General features: G+C 53.7%; 3 protein-coding genes across 3 annotated transcripts; all 3 read left to right on the top strand.

The window, feature by feature from the left end:
- Window positions 1–1,611: 1,611 nt before the first annotated feature.
- On the top strand, window positions 1,612–3,756 carry MAM_06566 (OefC; the record flags this gene model as incomplete). The annotated part of the gene is made up of 5 exons (XM_040825364.1): window positions 1,612–1,684; window positions 1,780–1,862; window positions 1,920–2,699; window positions 2,762–2,872; window positions 2,926–3,756. The coding sequence occupies 5 exons, from the start codon at window positions 1,612–1,614 to the stop codon at window positions 3,754–3,756; spliced, it is 1,878 nt and encodes a 625-aa protein (XP_040676575.1).
- Window positions 3,757–6,237: 2,481 nt separating this feature from the next.
- On the top strand, window positions 6,238–9,360 carry MAM_06565 (uncharacterized protein; the record flags this gene model as incomplete). The annotated part of the gene is made up of 2 exons (XM_040825363.1): window positions 6,238–6,347; window positions 6,507–9,360. 2 exons carry the CDS (start codon window positions 6,238–6,240, stop codon window positions 9,358–9,360), a joined length of 2,964 nt encoding a protein of 987 aa, XP_040676574.1.
- Window positions 9,361–11,714: 2,354 nt separating this feature from the next.
- On the top strand, window positions 11,715–12,962 carry MAM_06564 (Biotin/lipoate A/B protein ligase; the record flags this gene model as incomplete). Its single annotated transcript, XM_040825362.1, has 2 exons — window positions 11,715–12,674; window positions 12,729–12,962. 2 exons carry the CDS (start codon window positions 11,715–11,717, stop codon window positions 12,960–12,962), a joined length of 1,194 nt encoding a protein of 397 aa, XP_040676573.1.
- Between the last annotated feature and the right edge of the window lie 5,881 nt (window positions 12,963–18,843).

The following is an 18,843-nucleotide window of genomic DNA, read 5'->3' as shown; positions in this document are numbered from 1 at the left end:
AAAGTCCACGGCACCTTACTGCTTGGGGTTCCCCATGGACAGGAAGAACCTGGGCCAGAACGGTTTCCAGCACCGCAGAGAGCATCCCAGGGAAGAGGCGAATTTGGTTATGAAAATCAGGATGCAAAATGCACTGTCATGTACCTAGGGCTGTATCATCCCAACGCAAAGGGTGAGATGTTACGTTTTCCTTGTCCACTGCTGACTGAAATGCCTCGTGCTAAAATGAACAAGTTTCCATAGCATCCAAGAATAGACAGACGTTGTGATCGAATGCACAGATTTCTTCTGACCTACCAGGTAGTCCGTTACTCTCTATGCTTCTGCGATGCATGTGCTGCTGTCTGTTGTGGTCGACTTGTTGGACAGGTCGTGTACTGTGCTTGAATTTCGACCTCGTGGTCGTTCATCATTCACGCGTAGGATAGATTCCCCGATGGCGAACCGTCTGCGGCGCAGCCTCGAGTAACAAAAGTCCCAGACACCGACTCGCCATCGCAGAATAGGCAGACGTAAACCTGTCGCGGATAAACAAGCAAGTCGGGTCGAGCTGACCGCCTCTAGTTCGGTTCGCCGGACTCGTTGTGACAATATACAAACCTGCCGTCACAGGTTGCACGCAAGCCGGCACAGGCACAGTATTGTTGACCAAGTGGTCGTGCTGTTTTTTGCGTCGCTTCTGTAAGCCGTGTGAGGACTTGGCAAATCGTCCATGGCGTCTTGTTCGTCTTACTTGGCGCCCATGACAGACCAGACTTCAAACCGCGCTGCGAGCGCCTTGACATGTCTGGGGAACCGTCAAAACCCTTCCTTCTAGAATGACCCAAGTCCGTCCGTCCGGTCACCATAACCCCAGATGAAGGGTTCGTGGGTCAGTGTCGTTGCTCCAACGAAAAAGTACCTTGACCCTGGGCCGAAAGCTATCAGGGATCCCCGCAGGATACCCGGGTCCCGGTCCCCATCTCCCCACTCGAGAACTCTCGCTCTCTTTTGTGCGTGCGCTGGTCGTGTTGGGCACGGTGGAGAGGGAGGGAGGGAGGGAGGGTGAAGTGGACCTGGCTCCTCGTCTTGCGAGGCAATGTCACGATGTTGAGTGGACAATGGGCGGAGCGAACCTCCAGCGACGCCTCGGAGAACCAATAGCCTGCTCCTTCGGCCCCCCGGGAAAAGGCCGTCCGTCTCCTCTTGTTTCAACTTCAACAAACTCGGCCCTGCCCTGAGCTGCTTACCCGTCGTTGTGTCCCAAAGCCGTGGAGAGCCATGGTCGAGTCCGGTGAACTTCTGGAACCCGTTCATGTTTCCAGTTCGATGCTTGCATTTGCATGGTGATTGACTCCCCCTGGCGTGGAAACTCTCACTCATCCCACCCAAAGGCATAGGCATTCTCCGTAGCCACCCTTCGATACAACGTTGTTTCCGCTCCGGCTTTTGACTTAGTCTGGGCAGACCGCTACCGCTCCATAGCCAGGTCCAACGTCAAATTAACTTGGGCGGATCGCATGGGTCGCTTGGGTCGCCAAGGCTGCTGCTGCCCTCGACTGCCGCACCCGTCTTTTTCTCCGTTGGACGTCATCGAGAAGCAACGGTGCGACGTCGCTCCTCGTCACGGCCATGACCGCGGAAAAGAAGCTCCTGTACACAAGGGTGTCTGCCCCCAAAGTCCCCAGAAAGCGATCACGAGCCGGTGAGTCTCGTGGTTTTTGTTCATGTTATGCCGGGGCCTGTTCATTCCCCCTGTGCGCCGGTTAAATTGTCGCTGACTGCTGTCGCACGTTACAGGTTGCAATTATTGGCAAGTATTCTCCTTCTCTCGACGACCTGGTAAACCAGTCTGGTCGCTAACTCGACGCAGTAGAGACAAGGTAGCATTGGCTTTCACCAGGCAATGTCGTTTGTGCCGCTGACAAGATGTACAACAGAAGAAGAAGTGCGATGAAATTCGGCCGACTTGCAGTAGATGCCAGGAGCATGGCGAGAAGTGTCGGTATGAACCAGCCAAGCCGCGTCAACGCCGCAGGGTTGAGGCCGCCAGCAAGAATCCATTCAACGACGATCCGGCCGAGTACTGCAAGCCCTGCGTGCCCGTCCAGACGTGGGATTCTCAGCTCGCCTTGACGAGGACATCAACCTCCCAGGGGCACCACCCCAGTCCTTGCGACGTCTCTGGATGCATATCAACGGATCGTGGACGCGACTCTCCGGCTCCTTGTGGCCAACCGTCATTACCTTTGTCAGATAATGCCACGCAGCTCTTATCAAAGGGCCACAATGTTCCCTCAAACCCCAGTCACATCTCATTAGTGGCCCTCAGCACGCCTGCCGCCACCCCGTCACCGCTGTGCGAGTTTTATGCCCCTGTGTTCGAGGAATTCTCCAACGACTACCATCACCGACTCCTTGTTGATCACTTTTGTAACACCCTTTCCCATCTGATAGTCCTGAGAGAAGATGAGGGGAATCCATTCCAGCAACTTGTTCTTCCACTTGCACACAACAGCCCGCCTGTAAAGAGTGCCATCCTTGCCCTTGCCAGCGCTCACTTGGAAGGAAACGGCGTTGAGAAGATGGAAAACGATGAGAAAAGTATCCAGTTTCACAACCAAGCCATTCGTGGCCTGGCAGAGCTCATAGGAGAGGGCCGGAATGGAAGCAGGAATGAGTTGTTGGCAGCCATTATGTTACTGGTATATTACGAGGTGGTGAGTCCAATAAGTTTTCGCCTCTATCGTTCCGTCACGTCGACTCACTCGCAACCTCGCAGCTTGTACAGAGACGGCATTCAAATCTGGTCCAAGGTCATTTAAAGGGGGCCATGGCAATAATGCGGAATGTGCCAAACAGAATTGACCGGACTAGTTTGTTCCTAGACCGAGTAAGTCGGCTGTGAAACAGAACACGGGTGAAATTTCTGACTCGTCCGACCAGGCCTTTCGATTTTACGATGTGATTGCAGCTTTGTCATCTGGTACAGCGCCAGTGTCAGATCGTCCAAGCTGTGACGGTTTGAAGGGGCTTCTCGAGCAGACGGGCTCGCAATCGCCATCGCTGTGTGAGAGTGTAGACGCCTTGCTCGGCCTCGCGACATCTCTTTGGCCAGTCATTCACAGGCTTTCAAGTCTGCTTGCTCTCAAGAACCGTATTGAAGAATCATTATCTCGGGGCAACTTCTCGGGTGCCATCGCCCTGCGTGACAAACTTGGCGCGGAATGCGCCGCTATTGAGTCTTGTCTCGAGCAATGGCAGCCGAGCTTACCGGTGGACTTTCATGTTGAGGCCAATCCTGGACGGTCCATGGTCAATGCCGGGGCTAGAATGAGGCAGTTTCAAAGCATTTTCAATACGGCCTTGGCCTACAGGCACTCAGCTCTGGTGTACCTGTATCGAACCATTCATGAGCGTACCAGAGGTGACCCAATTGTGCAGTACCATACGTCCGTCAGCCTCGTACACTGCGAGACGACTGTGAGACACGACGGACCTATGGGTGCACTGTTATGGCCGTTATTTGTTGCGTCCTGTGAGGCTGTTGAACCAGCGGATAGGCACCTGGCCAGCAGGGCATTTAGGGGAATTGGTCAAAGGCAGGGAATGACCAACATCGACAGAGCTTGGGAGGTGGTGCAAGAAGTCTGGAACCGGGCAGATGAGATGGATGACCACAGCCCGGAGGCGATCGTCACTGCAGCAGCACCGGACAAGAAGGATCTATGGAGAAGAGTGAGCGAAGACATGGGCATGACCATCGTCTTTGGATAGCCCTGTTTGGTTTCTTTCCTTGTCCCAAAAATAAAAAAAAGGGCGTACGGATTCCTTCCTAACGGATATGAGGAAACCGGACGGGACGGCGCAAGTGAAAGTGATGCCTATACTTTCCGGCACAGGTGACAAAACGCGAGTGATTTTGAGTACCCAAGAATCAAAAAATACGGAGCCTTGGAAGAATATTGATGGTTGCATTAGCCTCCAGTACCCCCAGGTGACACAGTGTCAAGCACCAACTCTCCAACGAAGCAGCTTCTTCACCGAAAGAATAGTCGGTGTTCTACCGTGGTCTGACAACAAAACCTGATCGGTAGCCTGCTTCATGGGTGTGTCGCATCCTCCTGATGACGCCGTCTTACAACATCAGTGCACCACATGCATTGTGGTACGCACATGGTTTGGTTGCTGTTGCTGGCGAGATTGCACTGCTGTATCGCTCAAAGTCGCAGGAAGCCGTTGCTCATCAGGTTTTCTTAGATCCGGTATCCTTACCGGCATCCGCAGCATCTTGCTCTCCGGAGCGTTTATTGTTCGAGTCTCTAGTAAGCGAGCATGGATACCCGGAGCCCGATCTGCATTGCTGTGCTACCCTTACGAGAGAAGTGATCGACTCCAGCCGTTAAAGACCTTGCATGATGGATCAGTACCATGGTGACCCTGCCCCAAGAGTTGTCGATGCGTAAAGTGAGCGCCGATTTTCCACTTTTAGTAGGAGCTCTACATGTTCAACTCTCAAGACACACAGACCTTGGAACTATGCTCGCAAGATGCCTCAGTTGCCACGGCCACCGAATCAGCGGACGGTAGGTGAAGGAAAGAGAGGAGAAAATATTCTCTGCTGGAAGCATGGCCGGCTATGGAGCTTGAACGAATGAAAGTGAAGCAAGGAATAGGCAAGGAACCAGAGTTGTTTCTACGGTCAGCAGGTTTCTGATTTTATATACTCCGTGCAAGGCATTGCGTTCCGGCGATTTTGGATGCTGCACTGCTCGATTTTTTCTTGATTTTTGGCTCCGCCCTAAGGTCATGATGAAGTGCAAGATATTGTAGAGATCGTCGTGGTGCATTGCATGCATTGTAGTAGCGCGTTGCCATGTCTAAATGATCCCAGGCTGCTAAATGGGTGCGTGAACTTGAGTCCATATTGTACCCTGGTTGATGAGACGATACTTGGAGGCAACTAACTACGCAGACGATAGCTGTCTGGTCTCGGAGGGCTCGGCTTCAGTGTCAGTCGCACATTAGGCGGCATTGTACCTTTATAGGTCGGCGTCGATTCAAGTCTGCTCGAGCTGAGGAAGAAACAATGTGCGGCAGTGCGCAGCCCACCCAAGACCAACCTGCAGCTGCATCGGGGCTGTCGCAGTCAGAGAGGGGCTCTTCGGCATCACGAGAATTATGTAATACGTACGACTTGCAGGACAAGCGTGTGTCTCGGGACTGGGCGCTGGCTTCGTGCCTTGATTTCTGAGAGAGAGGATGATTCTGGCCGTCTTGAGAAAAGCTGACGTTCAAGAAATGACCAGTCACCTCGAAGCCTTTCCGTTCGCCTGCAGCACGAGTAGAGTACCTTGAACCGCTTTAGGGCTGCTACAGATACCTGGTACAAGGAACCCGCTCTATCCCTACATCATGTACCCAGGCGGCACGACACCTGGTACACGGTACCATTTGGCGGTCCCAGGGCACAGGGCAGGGCCAGGGCAGGAGCAGCCCACACGCCCCCGCCTCCCGCCTGGGCCCGCTTGTGGCTGCGACTTCCCCGGTCCTCCGCCCGTCCTGGCCGCGTTGGCTGACCTCCCGGAGGTGAGCAATCGAGACCCTTGGAACTTGAGGGCTGCGACGCCGTGACTGGCACCCGCCGAGATGGAACATATCGCACCTTGGCCTTTCTAAAAGCTGCTGCGCCAACTCGGCCAGACATTAACAACTGTGCGTTGTGCCCCGTACGTCGTCGAATTTCTGCACCTCTCCGCCTTGGGTTCCTTTGTCCAACCAACTCGAGAATCGCCATCCAACAGGCTTCAACATTGGCAGCCACAAAGCTATACCTCATCCATTCCGCCCTCGTCAGCCATCCGCCGTCAGCCATCCGCCATCCGCCATCCGTCCGCCATCCGTTGCCAAACGTCTTTGTCGTCCTCTGCCTAGTGCTGAGCGCCACGGCACAACCATGTCCGCTGACGTTTCGGTTTGAGCACCCCTCTTCCTCTCCTTCGTCATTGACCTCTTGCGCTGGTTCCATTTGACTGTAATTCGCCGCTCCCGTTCGTACCTTTGGACCCGTCTTGCGCCGAGTATCGTGAACCACGCACGACTGGGCCGACCTGCACCGCCCAATGAACCTCAGTATTGCCACGAAACGAAACTAACTCAAGCTTCAACTAGTGTCGCTCTCGTCCGCGACACCACATCAACAAGCCAACTTCCCACCACACCTGACCATCATGGCCATGGTCATGGTCTAATCAGATCATGACCTCGCTGCTCAACAAGACGGATTCCGGTCCTCCGCCGCCTCGCCAGATCCGTTTTGTTAACAATCAAGGCCAGCCGCCGTCCAAGCGCCGCAGAATCAATGCTGCGTGAGTCTACCGTCCTCACTCCTCTGTCTCAGCCTCTGCACCTCTGCGTTGCGTCGCCCGCCTCGGAAAACGCTACCTGCTTCTGTGGCCCTTCGCACCTCGGCCATTCCTCAGAACACAAAAAAGACAACCGTCTCAATCATCTGACTAGTGCCATAGTTGCCTGACTTGTCGACGACGGAAAACGAGATGCGCCGGTGAGCGACCTCTCTGTTCGACATGCACAAAAAATGGACATCAGTGTCAAGGATATCTCGAAGAAGGCCGAAAAGATATCCCTGTCGAACCACTTGACACTAAGCTGGCCCCCGAAGACGACGACAATGCATTACATAACATTCCAACCGAGGAGGACGGCAGGAAGTTGATGCCCAGGAAATTCAATGCTACAGCCACGCCGCCAGCTGCCAACAAAGTCGCCAACGTTCATGGCCGTGAAGCAAAGAAACGTGGTTCCGTATCCCCATATTGCCAAGCTACTACTGCCCGCACCGAACTTGGTAATCTGAAGCCTCTATTCTCTCAGACACAGCATGCGTCACACCCTTCGGCCGGCTCGGACGACATCCCAGCCTCGCCAACTTTGCGCCGCAACTACAACCATCGAGTCCCATATTTTCGATATTTTGGCCCGACTGCAATTGTACCCGGGTTCAAGCAAATGGTCGTGTCTGTTAGGGACAGGCGCCGGTCTACAGGCGGATCACAATCCGCAGCATCGCCAGTGTCAAACCCGAGTATCCGTGGTGGAAGCAGTATCGCCGTGGGTAGTGATGTTGCCGTGGAGGATATGCCGCTTTATGACCCCAGCAGCCACCTACCCGTCAATCCACTCATTCTGTCTCTGGTCAGAATCTTCTTTCAGCATCTGGGCTGCAACTATCCTTTTCTTAAGCAATCCAAGTTTCTCCAAATGATGATGGACAAGAGAGTCGAGCCCATACTTGTGGATGCCATATGCGCCATTGGGGCCAGGTTCTGTGACATTCGTCAACTGACTGGCGGCAACGACAAAATGCCCAGGACAGAGAGGGGACAGGTTTTCGCACAACGAGCTAAACAAGCCACTGTCGAGACGTTTCCATGTCCCTCCGTCGGAGCAGTCCAAGCATTGCTTCTGATGGCCTACGAAGGCTTCGGCGCCAACCAGGACAGCGCGTTGTGGATGTATCTCGGTCTTGCCATTCGCATGGCTGTTGATTTGGGCTTGCAAAAGAGGGTCGGCATCCAATATCAAGGTGAGAAAGATCCGTGGTACACGAGACACAGAAGCCGGGGAATTGGAGATTCCGAAAGTCCCGAGGATAGGAAGACGAGTGACCCTGATACTCTGAGTCTTGAAGAGCAGAGGGAAGTAGAACAAGAACGCATCGACACGTTTTGGGCAGTCTTCTTCCTCGACAGGGTCATATCCTCCGGTACTGGTCGTCCAGTAACGTTTCGGGACGACGATTTCGAGCTGCCCTTTCCAGCCCCTAGGGTCGACCCTGCAACTGGGTGGCCGGTGCTCTTCCCCGTGCTTCTGGAAATCATCCATTTGTACGGACGAGTGTCTGATATCCTAAACAACATCCGCGGTGTTCGCGACCTTACCGAGGAAAAATGGTGCAAGCTTACAACAATGGAACACGAGGTTACCAAAATGTACAAACAATGGGATGCCCGGCTGCAGTTCAATGTCAGCAACTTCAAAGTCTACTTAAACAATGGACAAGGGTCGACCTTCATACTTCTGCATTTTTGGTTCCATGCCCTGTTGATTGTACTTCACCAGCCTACACTGCTTACACCCTTTGGGGATCTGCGAACCGAGCACCAACTCCTTCCTGACAGCCGCGAGCTGAGCAGAAGCAGTGCGAAAACGATTTGCGACATCTTGTCATTTGCCGATCTCATAGATCCAATAAGTTTTATTGGTAACCCGTTTACCAGCCAGCCAATTTATATCGCTGCGTGTGCCTTTCTCATGGAATCAAGTGCCAATGCGTCCCAAAGTCCGTCGAGGGAAGGTTCTCCTCCAGCAACGACGAAGCGTCCAGCCGCCAAGCAGTCAAAGGCGACCAATTCGAAGCACTCCAGACACTCGCTTCTCGCTTCTGCAGCAAACCAGAATTATCAGCGGTGCTATAATTCCTTGCAGCAGATGCATGCGTACTGGGGAGGCGTTAAATACATTCTTACAGCCCTGGACCAGAAGGCCAAAGGTATATGGGACTGCGAGACTTACACCTCCGAGGAGTACGAAAGCACAAAGTTGCCGCCCATTCAGACGTCTCCGAAAATTGGTGGGCCGCCCATTGCTTGGAGCTTGGCTGGCGCGGCGAACTCACCTAGCTCAAATCTGACTTTGATGTATCAAAATCCAAATGGTCACCTCGGCAGTCATGCTACGCATGCACATGCTCCAGGCATTCAGCAGCAACGTCAAGCAAGCACACCCCCCGGAAATATGCTCTACGACCCCATCAGGCAAAGCATGCCCGTCGAACATGGTAGTATGTGCCCGCCGGCCGTCCCACCATCAAATCTAGCTGGGCAAACAACCTCTCCTCGCTGGACTCGGACAAGGCGACCTTCTACTCTGTCCAACGCAGCCAGCCAGAGCCAAGCTGCGAGGGGCAACACCGGTTTCTCCGAACCCGGGGCCGAAGGATCAAAAGTTTATATGTCGTCCGGGTTTACTCCTGCTAGTCAACATTCTGCCGGCTATGAAGGATATAATGCGTCGCCGACGAACAATTTGGCTGACGATAATTTCCAAGGGCGCGGCGGGGGCACAGCGAACAGTAGCGCATGTTACGGACAGAACATGCCATATCAATCTTCCTTGGCAGTCGGGGCCGAATGCATGGATGGCATTACATTCGACAGCCAAGACATTGATATTGGTGCCTTGGGCTTACAACAAACGGGTCTCATGAGTGGATGGCTCGAATGTATGCCCACCGATGTCCTCAGCCTTTTCGAGAATCATGACATGAATAACGGGCAAGGGAGTCAGACTGGTCACTAACCAACATTGCAAAGCCTTTTCACATGGCCAGTTGTGTCACGGAAAAGTTTCGAAGAGTGAAGTTTTGAACGATGTATTGGATGGAGCCTGATTACATTTTGCATAAAATTTAGACACAACACCTCGGTGATGAGTTTGGCATGGCGTTTACAGCGGGGGCCCTTTGGTTCTTTTTAGCACTCTTGTCACATCACATTGGGGTCTAGTATTTCATTACGGCTCGGAAATTAGCATGGGAAAGGGGCAAAAAAAGAGTAAGGAATTGCACAAGTGGGTTTCGTGTGACTTGGAGTTCAGCCCGGAAAGCAGGGATATTGTACAAATATGGGGCTTGGTCTAAGTTACTTGTCCTGTAAAACGAACAGTGGAAAGTTTGGGGTGTAGTATTTATTGGATAACGACAGCATCTAGTGTGTTTCGAAGTGAAACATCGCAATCGCACGCAGCATACGATACGTTGGTTCAGAGACAGCTACGACGCATTTAAAACTGGAAGAATCATCATTTTCGCATGCAAAAGTAGCTAAGCCTGTGATGAAATGCTTCTTTACATGTGCTTGTCTAGAGCATCATTGTAGCACACTTCTTTTTTTTTCCTTTGGTAGTTGTTGCTGGGGAAGGCTCGACGCACAGTCTGCTTTGCAGACCATCACATCAGCTGGACCCCTTCATTCGCACATATCCAAAGACTCTGTACGGGTGTCCGATTGCTTCTCGAGGTCTGTAGCTGCTGGGCGAGGGTACTGTGGGACTCGGGACCCTGCTGCCGCGAAGGCGGGGTCGAGGGGATATCATGTCTTCGCATTCATCACGGCGGGTCTACTTCTCCTTCATCATCTGCATGCCCATCTGTCTCGCGTGTTGGGCCATGACGGCATCAGCAATAACCAGGGCCGCCATGTGCCTTGGGCGTCGGGGCACCGCACCGGCAGGAATAGGAACTGTTCGACGTGCTCGCGGGTGATGGTGTCGGCTAGGCTGAGAAAAGCAGGGTCGGCACTTATTGATCCGTGTCTCCGAAAAGCTTGACGTTGCCGATCTTGGTGACAAAGGCGACTGGTGATGGACGACTGGCCTGGTCGGCGGCGGTTCAACTGCGGTTGGATATCTTCTCCGCCCGGCGGGCAAGTGTCGATGTGCAGGAGACGGATTTACCGCGCGATTCGCCGGCGCTGTGAAGACATTGATTGTCAGATGTGGATTGGCGGGACGAGAAGATGAGCAGGCGACGTGATGCTTACGTGGTGATGCGGAAGTAGTGCTCGAATGTGGACATGGTGTGCGGTTGATGCTAATTTCATGTGGTGGTGAGGAGGGGAAAGCTGACGTTTCTCGAGGGATGCCGGCCGATTTCGGTCATGACAGCGGGCGAAGTTTCAGATTGCGGGGCAGGGAGGGGCAAGGAGGGGCAGGTACGACTACGACTCGGTACGTACCTTGGGTCGTCTGCTCTAGCGCATGCTAATTTAAGAAGAAATAATTTCTAATAAAGCTTCCCATAAAACTATGTATTGGACAATTTCTTTTCTAAATATGCGCGGCCCATAAAATACCACTGGGACTCTGTCACAGTCAACACATCGAGCGGGATTGAGGAATATATATAGCTAATCATTACAGGGTAGATTGGAAAATACATCCCTACTATACTATACGCCAGGCTTCCTTTGCACGCAGAGGAGAAAGTCGCGTCTTTCTTATTCACATGACACGCTTGCCAAGAACAATGTCAACAACGGTTGCAAAAGTCTCGAGCAGGAGCTGCGCGGAGCAGAGCTGCGCAGGCGCCTTGAGCTGCATTGGGGTTGACCGACTCTGCGTTGCATGGCGGTCGTCGATTGACCCAGCCGATTCTGTACGTATTGCACTCCGTAGGGACGATTTTCGATTCTCTTTCTCGACTCTCAGCTTCTCCTCGTACAACAAACTGTCGTTGCAATCACCCCATGCTCGGTTGCGAGGCCAGCAGGTGAGGTTGAGCGTGGGACGATGCGTCTCGCTTGCTCAACGCTAGATGATGTGTTGGGTGAGAGAGAAGCTGGAAAACTCGCCGCCCCTCCCTAGACTGGCCTAGAAGGCCTAGAACCCCCGGAACCACACGTACAGCGACGCCAGAGCAGTCACAGGGCCCCTGGAACCCGAGTTCAGCGCCCCCCAGTGCCCCACGATAGTGGCTGACAGGCTGACAGTGGCCGAAGGGCCCTGGGCTGGTTTTTATTTTCCGCAAAAAAATAACGTTACTAGCACTTGCCTCTACCACACACTGGAGCCTCGCACTGTCTCGTTGACGTGGAACAACTTCCCATCTGCCCTTGCGCCAAACATTGCCTCGTCTCAATATCATCATCAGTGGCATGACTCGCTGGGTCCCCTGGGTGAGGCGGTTTGCCTCACTCCCCACGACGACGTGTCGTCACCTGCGCCTCCTCTCCGTCGAGGCCGCAGCTCACCACGCCAACAAGACCCAAGTCTACGTATCGAGGTCCAACGATCCTCTCTTGAACCTCTCCGTCGAGCATAGACTGCTGCAAATCACTCCTCCCGAATCGACCATCTTACTGCTCTATGTCAACTCGCCATGCGTAGTCTTTGGCCGGAACCAGAATCCGTGGCTGGAGATCAATCTGCCCCGGCTGGCGCAAATTGCAAACCGCCCCCGTGAAATTGGATGGAAAGACTCGCCAGTCAAGCTTGTTAGGAGGCGCTCCGGCGGTGGTGCAGTTTTCCACGACCTCGGTAATGTCAACTTCAGCGTCATCTGCCCTCCACAGGCCTTTGATCGAGATAAACATGCGGAAATGGTAGTTCGAGCTCTGAAGTCATTGGGACGGCCAACCACCAGCGTAAACGAGCGACACGACATCGTCATTGATGTACGAGCAGCCGGCAAACCAGCCAGCAGCACCTTTAAGATATCCGGCTCTGCCTATAAACTGACACGTTTGCGATCCCTGCATCACGGCACGTGTCTTCTTCGCAGTCCCAATCTATCAGATATCTCCGGCATGCTTCGGTCGCCAGCAGAGCCCTTTGTCAAAGCCAGGGGTGTTGATAGTGTGCGCAGTCCAGTGAGTAACGCGAACCTGGATGTTGACTTGTTTCAAGACGCGCTTGTCCGAGAGTTTGCCAAAATGTACGGCGACTTTGATGTGCATGCGGAATTCGACAGTTACGCATCACAGGACCAGAAGATGGCCAGTGGCTACGGGGAACTGCAATCCAAGGACTGGATATATGGACAAACCCCACGCTTCACGTTTTCCACCCATCCGTTCGAGGCGGATTCTCGTCGTCGGCCGCGCCTACCGTTTGACGTAAGTACGACACACGAATCTCAAGGCCAACTTGTCCAGCTGACACCGGCCTAGTACAAAATTCACTTCGAAGCGAGACATGGCGTTATTGAACGATTTAGCATTCCTGGGGAGCAAAACTTTGATGGACAGAAGCTTATCAACACTTCCCTACACGACATTTCCAACTGGAGCTCGCAGCTTTCTCAGGCCGGCCTGGGAAGAGAAGCTTCCGCCCACGTTGGAAGCTGGATGGATCAAGTCCTTGGCACCGAGTTCACCCAAATTTCATCGCCTGCTACCATCTAACGTTAATTACCTAGCATCATGGCCGAGCCGCCGGGACTTCAACAGAGTCTTTGAATCATAGACCGTGTATCATAACGACTTTTTTTTTCCTTTTTTTTCGTTTCTTTCTTTTTTCCCTATTTTTCTTCTTTTTCAAGGATAGCACCTCGCATGGTATATGATCCAATGACCTTGGTTAACGGCCTGGAAATCGTCATCATTTGCGGCTTTTCACAAATGCATCTCACCGGCGTATTCACATGCACAGAATACGGCGTGATGCTCAACCAGGACATGGGATCGAGTAATCCCCTTCACATGCTGACCATGGACGACTCAGGCTTTTCAGACGTAGCATGGTGCTTTTAGGACCAGCCACAGTTACCTCGTCGCCAGTATGCTGATACAATACAGACGTCCTCACCAAGGCTGACATGACAAGCAGAGCCACGAGAAACGCTGGAAACAGGTATGAAAGTAGCCATGATGATGCTGGTATGGACTACACGGGCACTGCCCCGGGGCGACAGCTGCTTTGGACCAAGGCTGTCTGTCATTCATCTTCAATCTTTCTGATGCCTTCACTAGAAACAACACCCTAGCGCCTAATACGGACCTGATAGATTGCATGAAGATTTGCAGGGACAAGCAGAAGGCGCAGGAGGATTGGGAGGTGGCCATTTCACCTGCGTTTCATATCAAGTATCGCAAATACTACGTCACCTCCCGCTTTTGAGCTGCTCACTCACGTCCTGCAACATCGACTCGGTGGGCTCCGTACGACGCATCACAACGCCACGCATCCATTGTCTGCGGCGGAACGTACGCACAGGCCTGCCACCCAGGTTTTTTACGACTGCCCTGGTTTGGCCCCCATGGAAGCACGTAAACACGTGTGCAACAATGAATGCACGGCGACCCGGCTTGGCAGGTACAAAATGGCAATTGGCCGCGCACGCACCTTGATCCGAGTCGTGCGGGGTGATAAGACGACGCCTTGATTGTACGTCTCCAAAGAGAAAACAAATTGTCGGCTTGGATCATTAACATGCGTTCCTTTCAGCCCTGCCAGAGTGTGTAGGTGCAGATGAGAGGACGGTGCAGCTGAAGCACGCCGAAGGTCGCCGTCAGCTTCAAGTCACTTGCGCAGGAACCACGTCAGATGTATCCACCAAAAGACATGATATATATGCTTGCTTAGGTATGCAGAAGGGGGGCGGAGGTCTGCGTTGGGTTCTTCCTAGCTGGCATCTTTCACCGATCCCTCGCCGTTTTGAATTATAGCCGAGCACATTTGTTCATCCGTGGCTTCGCTCGCCGAGTCGAATCCTGCGGCGGTCGAGCTGTTGGCCCTGTTTCAATTCCCGAAGAAGACTGCTATCCGGGGCCGGAAACAACTCGGGCTCTGGAAATACTTTCATAAGTGAAGTGCGGATACATTTCAACGACCTGCTGGAAGGGTGGAGGGTGCCGGGGTTGTCAGTTGCCGCAGTCGAGTGGCCAAGTCGTCTTCGCACACGGCAGTCGTGATTGATGCCATGGTAAAAATGGTGTTGACCAACTCGGGCTTCAGACAGTAGGATCATGGATTCGCCGTTCTTCCAGATATCCCAGCAACTCCAGAGACACCATGGCATGGAGGCTTCACAACAAAGGCCTTTGTCGAGGCTGCTCTGGCCCAACTCACCTCAGACGGATCCTACTGTGTCCTCAGCTACGGTTGGAGCACGCCATCTCCTTAGTCATCCCGCGATGAGTCCGTCTTGCAAGTTGAGTGGGCAATCAACCACTCGGTGTTGGACGACGCCGCGAGTCATCGCCACAACCACGCGCGGTTTCGTCGCAAGAATGCAAACAGAGTTTCTAAAATGTCGTTCGAAACCTACGCAGTCTGCCTCTGACTGCTTACCTGCGTTCCATTCTGCCGTACCGCAACTTCATGTACATTTCGCTGTGTCATGTCGTTGAAACCATCCCCGGTGAAGGGCTGAAAATCGTCCTACACCAAGTCGTCCGGGCTCCTCCGGGCATAAAGTCGACCTACGTGACTTGCAAGAGGCCAAGGACGTCAGCGAGAAGATTAACCGGGCTCGCGGTTGGATTCAAACGACAATCAGCACATACACGGCTGTCTCTGACCAGTCCGGAAACACAGCGGCGCCGGCGGCACCACCTCGAATGTGCTCGACTACGCAAAGTAGCTCAAGTGCCGTTTATTTCCAAGCCAGGTCGTTTCACAATCTCGTTCACAGCTAGAACCGGACAGCTCAGATGATTTGTGAGCCAGCACCAGCAGTCAGAGTCAGATATGACTTGACACTCTACGGGCTCAGCTAGTCACGCACCGTATTCCACAGCTGAGCCATATACTTACAGAGCGAGAAAAAAAGGGCACTTTTGGCTCATACGTCTTCTGGCCCCTCCACATTGAGTATGGGGTTGCGATATTTTTGCAACAGCACTGGCTTCAAACTCAGTCGAGACTCTCCTTGCCCGAAGATTACTCGAAGACCGGCTCAAGACTCCCAAGGACCGCCGCGTCGACATATCAGACCAGAAAGTCGTGATGTGTGTCGCGCCCACCATGCTCGTTGGCCACGACGGCAGCATCACCATCGAACTTTTGACGCGCTCCTGCGACAGGTTTCGGGAGTCTACTAGATCCGGTATCTCGGCTCCTCCGAACGCAGTGCACACCACGCCCCATCAGTTCCCATTCTCGGCTATCAATCATCGCTAGACTCCGTCACCGGAACAACTATCTCCGCTAGTTCAAGGATCAGAGCCTAGGCATAATCACAGCGACGTGATGCTCTCCAGCGACATGGGTTGGATCACCGAGACCGGAAATCGACATCCAAAGCTGATGATCATGTGAAGAAACTCGCCATCAACTCTCGCCATTCAACCCCTCTCAGCATGACGAACAATAAGGCCGTATTCACCCGCGTCACCACCCCCCGCTTGGCGGCTGTTCTTGCCAAGAAAAATCCCCTATTGGCCGGCCAACAATACAAATTACCCCGAAAGGAAGAGCAGGAAGAAGAGGCACTAGATGAAAGGCCAAGATGAATATGCTTCTTCTTACCCCGTGTCAGGCGCAGGTATAACTTGATAGCTTCTTCACTTCACCCACACTAGGCGATCACCAGACCATGCGGTGGATCCCGCTGCGACGCTGCGCCAAACCCGACCATCCACCACGGCACGCGTCGTGATGCCCGCTTGCCCGCTCGCCCGCGCCTGGCATGGGGGGAAAGCCCGGAGGCTGGAGGCCGGAGGTGTGTAAGGGCTTCGTGGTATAGATGTCTGGTGATTTTTGGGTGGCGAAAACTTGGTACAATTCGCAGCACATGTGCACCACACACTCGGACGGGGAGGAACAGGAGGGACCGCCTGGCTTTGGCACGGCAGCCTGCGCGCATCCATGTACTTGTCGCCGGCCGCCTCTGGTTCTGGTTCCGCGGAGTTGAAGCAGGCGGGGGCGTGGCATGCCTGCAAAAATCAAGTCAAGTCACGGCGTCACAGGGCACCAGCGAGTCGTCCCTATACGAACGAGCATCAAGATTCGATCGGCAGGGAGGGCATCTGCAAGACTGCCAACCCCATCTGACATCAACACGCGTCGGAGAGCAACAGTCATTTGGCAGTAGACAAGCAAGTTGTAATTCTTTGCCCAGCCAGTGGGAGGCGCATGACGCTACATGCCGACTACCGAACGGCACGCGTCAATCTGCAGCCCCCCGTCGGCGAGTGAAACAGGACACAGTACGTACTCTCTTGGTGTCATTTGGGGGTGAATCCAACTACCAGGCCCGTGGCCGCTGGCTGGCGCATCAAAGCCAACCTGGAGCGTCTCTTCCGGGTATGCGACGGCCATGTTGTAAAATAGAGCAGTGTTCGAGCCTGGGTCCGCATCCTGCCGGCCAGTCTCGCGTGGCAGTGGAGCTGGAGACTTGATTGACAAACCCGTCTGTGCGGGACAGGCGACTCAACATGTTGTGTGGTGGCGGCCAAAGACGGATCATCTTGTTCTTCGTTTCATCCTGATTAATTCCACCCGCGTTAGGCGCCTTCCTGCCATGCAGTCAGCAGCCATGGCCGAGGCTGGAGTGCCGCGTACGTACTGAAAACGCACTCGCCAACGTGGTCGCATGGTTTTACCCCAGCCGGGTATTGTGCCATGTTTCGGCTCGAGCATCGCACTACAGGTGTATATTTCCCATTTTTGGAGCAGTTGCCCTCGTTCCGGTTCCAAAAGGGTACCTCTATGCCACGCTGTGAAGTCTGGAGGAGCGTTTGGGTTCGCACTGGCTTGTATCGGCGGGCCATGCCGGACGATTCGACCAGGATCCGGTTCGACGCCTCCGAATATTATTTCTGACGAATCACAAATGCACCACTTGCAGCTGCGTAACATGCCGGACTAGAACGACGCCCTCCCGAACAAAAGCCTGCCAGTCTGAGGGAGGCAGAGCGAGGGGACCTGTTTGGACTTGTTGTCACGACACGTCATACAATACAGTGTGTCTGTCAGTGGCGCAAGCAGATGCAATGGGGAATATGGCCCGAGCACGTACCTGGAAAGACGATGCAGGTCCGTTTCCTCAGCCTCTGCTCCGTAGTCCGCAGTCCGTCTTGGGCAAAGGAGGGAGCGAAACACGGGTATTAGTTAGTTGGGCGGCTACTCCTCCTCACCTGGTCCATCCATGCAGGGCTTTTGCCAGATGAGCTTCTTTCCAAGGCCTCGCACAACACAAGCAACATGGGAAGCTAGGCTGCTCCCTGGCCCGACGGGTCCGCGGTCAACAGCAAGTCAAAGCCCAACGTTGACCTGGAGTCGTCAACAACCCATCCATCCGTCCGTCCGTCCATCCATCCATCCAACCGTCCATCCATGATTGAAACTTGATTCTACGTCCACCTGGAGGAAGTGGGACGGCTGCCGGAACCATGCAAAGCTCGTCCACGCAAGATACACACACACACACACACACGACGACTTTGCAAAACGCACGATGTGACACCCACCCGCTGAATACCCCAAGGCTAAAGCCGTAAACCGTTCGTCTCGGACCGAAGTGGCTGCGAGAACCACTGGGGTCTGAAACCCTGTTTCCTGTGGCCGAAGCGGAGCGGGATGAGCGGCTCAAGCCCTGGTTCCTTTGCCGTCGCTAGTCAACCCGGCATTAGTTGAGCTTGGGAGACCACTCCTCCGCCTTGATTCATTATCCACAGGCGCGCCAGCCGTCATGATGCTCCGAGAGACAGATAACCTGCAGCATGCCCATTGTGGGGCTCTGTATGGACTAGGCGAGGAGAGGCTAGACCTGACATCGACTTCTTCATGGGTTGTTTCGATTTGACAACCGACTCGGCAAAAATGCTCAAGCAGGGCCCCTGGCAAACACATCGCCAGGATATTTAATCACCTGTCGCATCGCTCGCGTCAGGGCTGACCACCTCTCATGTACGCTACACCATGAAACGCCTCCTCTACATGTCTTCTGGCAGGCCCAAGGATTCCTTTCTGTACTTGGACATTGACGGGGAGGACAGGGTGCTCCAAGGTGCTACGAGGCATTTAAAACCATATCCATCTCATGCCGAGTAGTACATGCCGGCGCCCGAGTACATGCCGGCCAATTGACGATGCAGGCAGGGGTGGAATCTACATCGGGAGCAGGCTGGCCAGGATGAAATATTCCCCGGCCCAAGTCGGTGTACTCCGTATTGGCGCAGAATCGTTCGACTCGTTCGACAGCAGAACCAAGACAGCAGCCAGAGCAATCTTGTGGTCTAGCGTCTTCGACTTGTCCGTCTGAGTTATTGCAGCTGAATGCAGCATCCTGCGGCGCAGTCAACGCAGGAGACTCGCTGCTCACTAGGAACATTTCGATCA

The sequence above is a fragment of the Metarhizium album genome, assembly GCF_000804445.1.
Source record: "Metarhizium album ARSEF 1941 chromosome Unknown scaffold_22, whole genome shotgun sequence".
In the NCBI taxonomy this organism is placed as follows: domain Eukaryota; kingdom Fungi; phylum Ascomycota; class Sordariomycetes; order Hypocreales; family Clavicipitaceae; genus Metarhizium; species Metarhizium album.
Note: the sequence above shows the minus strand (reverse complement) of the source record. Positions and strands in the feature narration are given on the sequence as shown.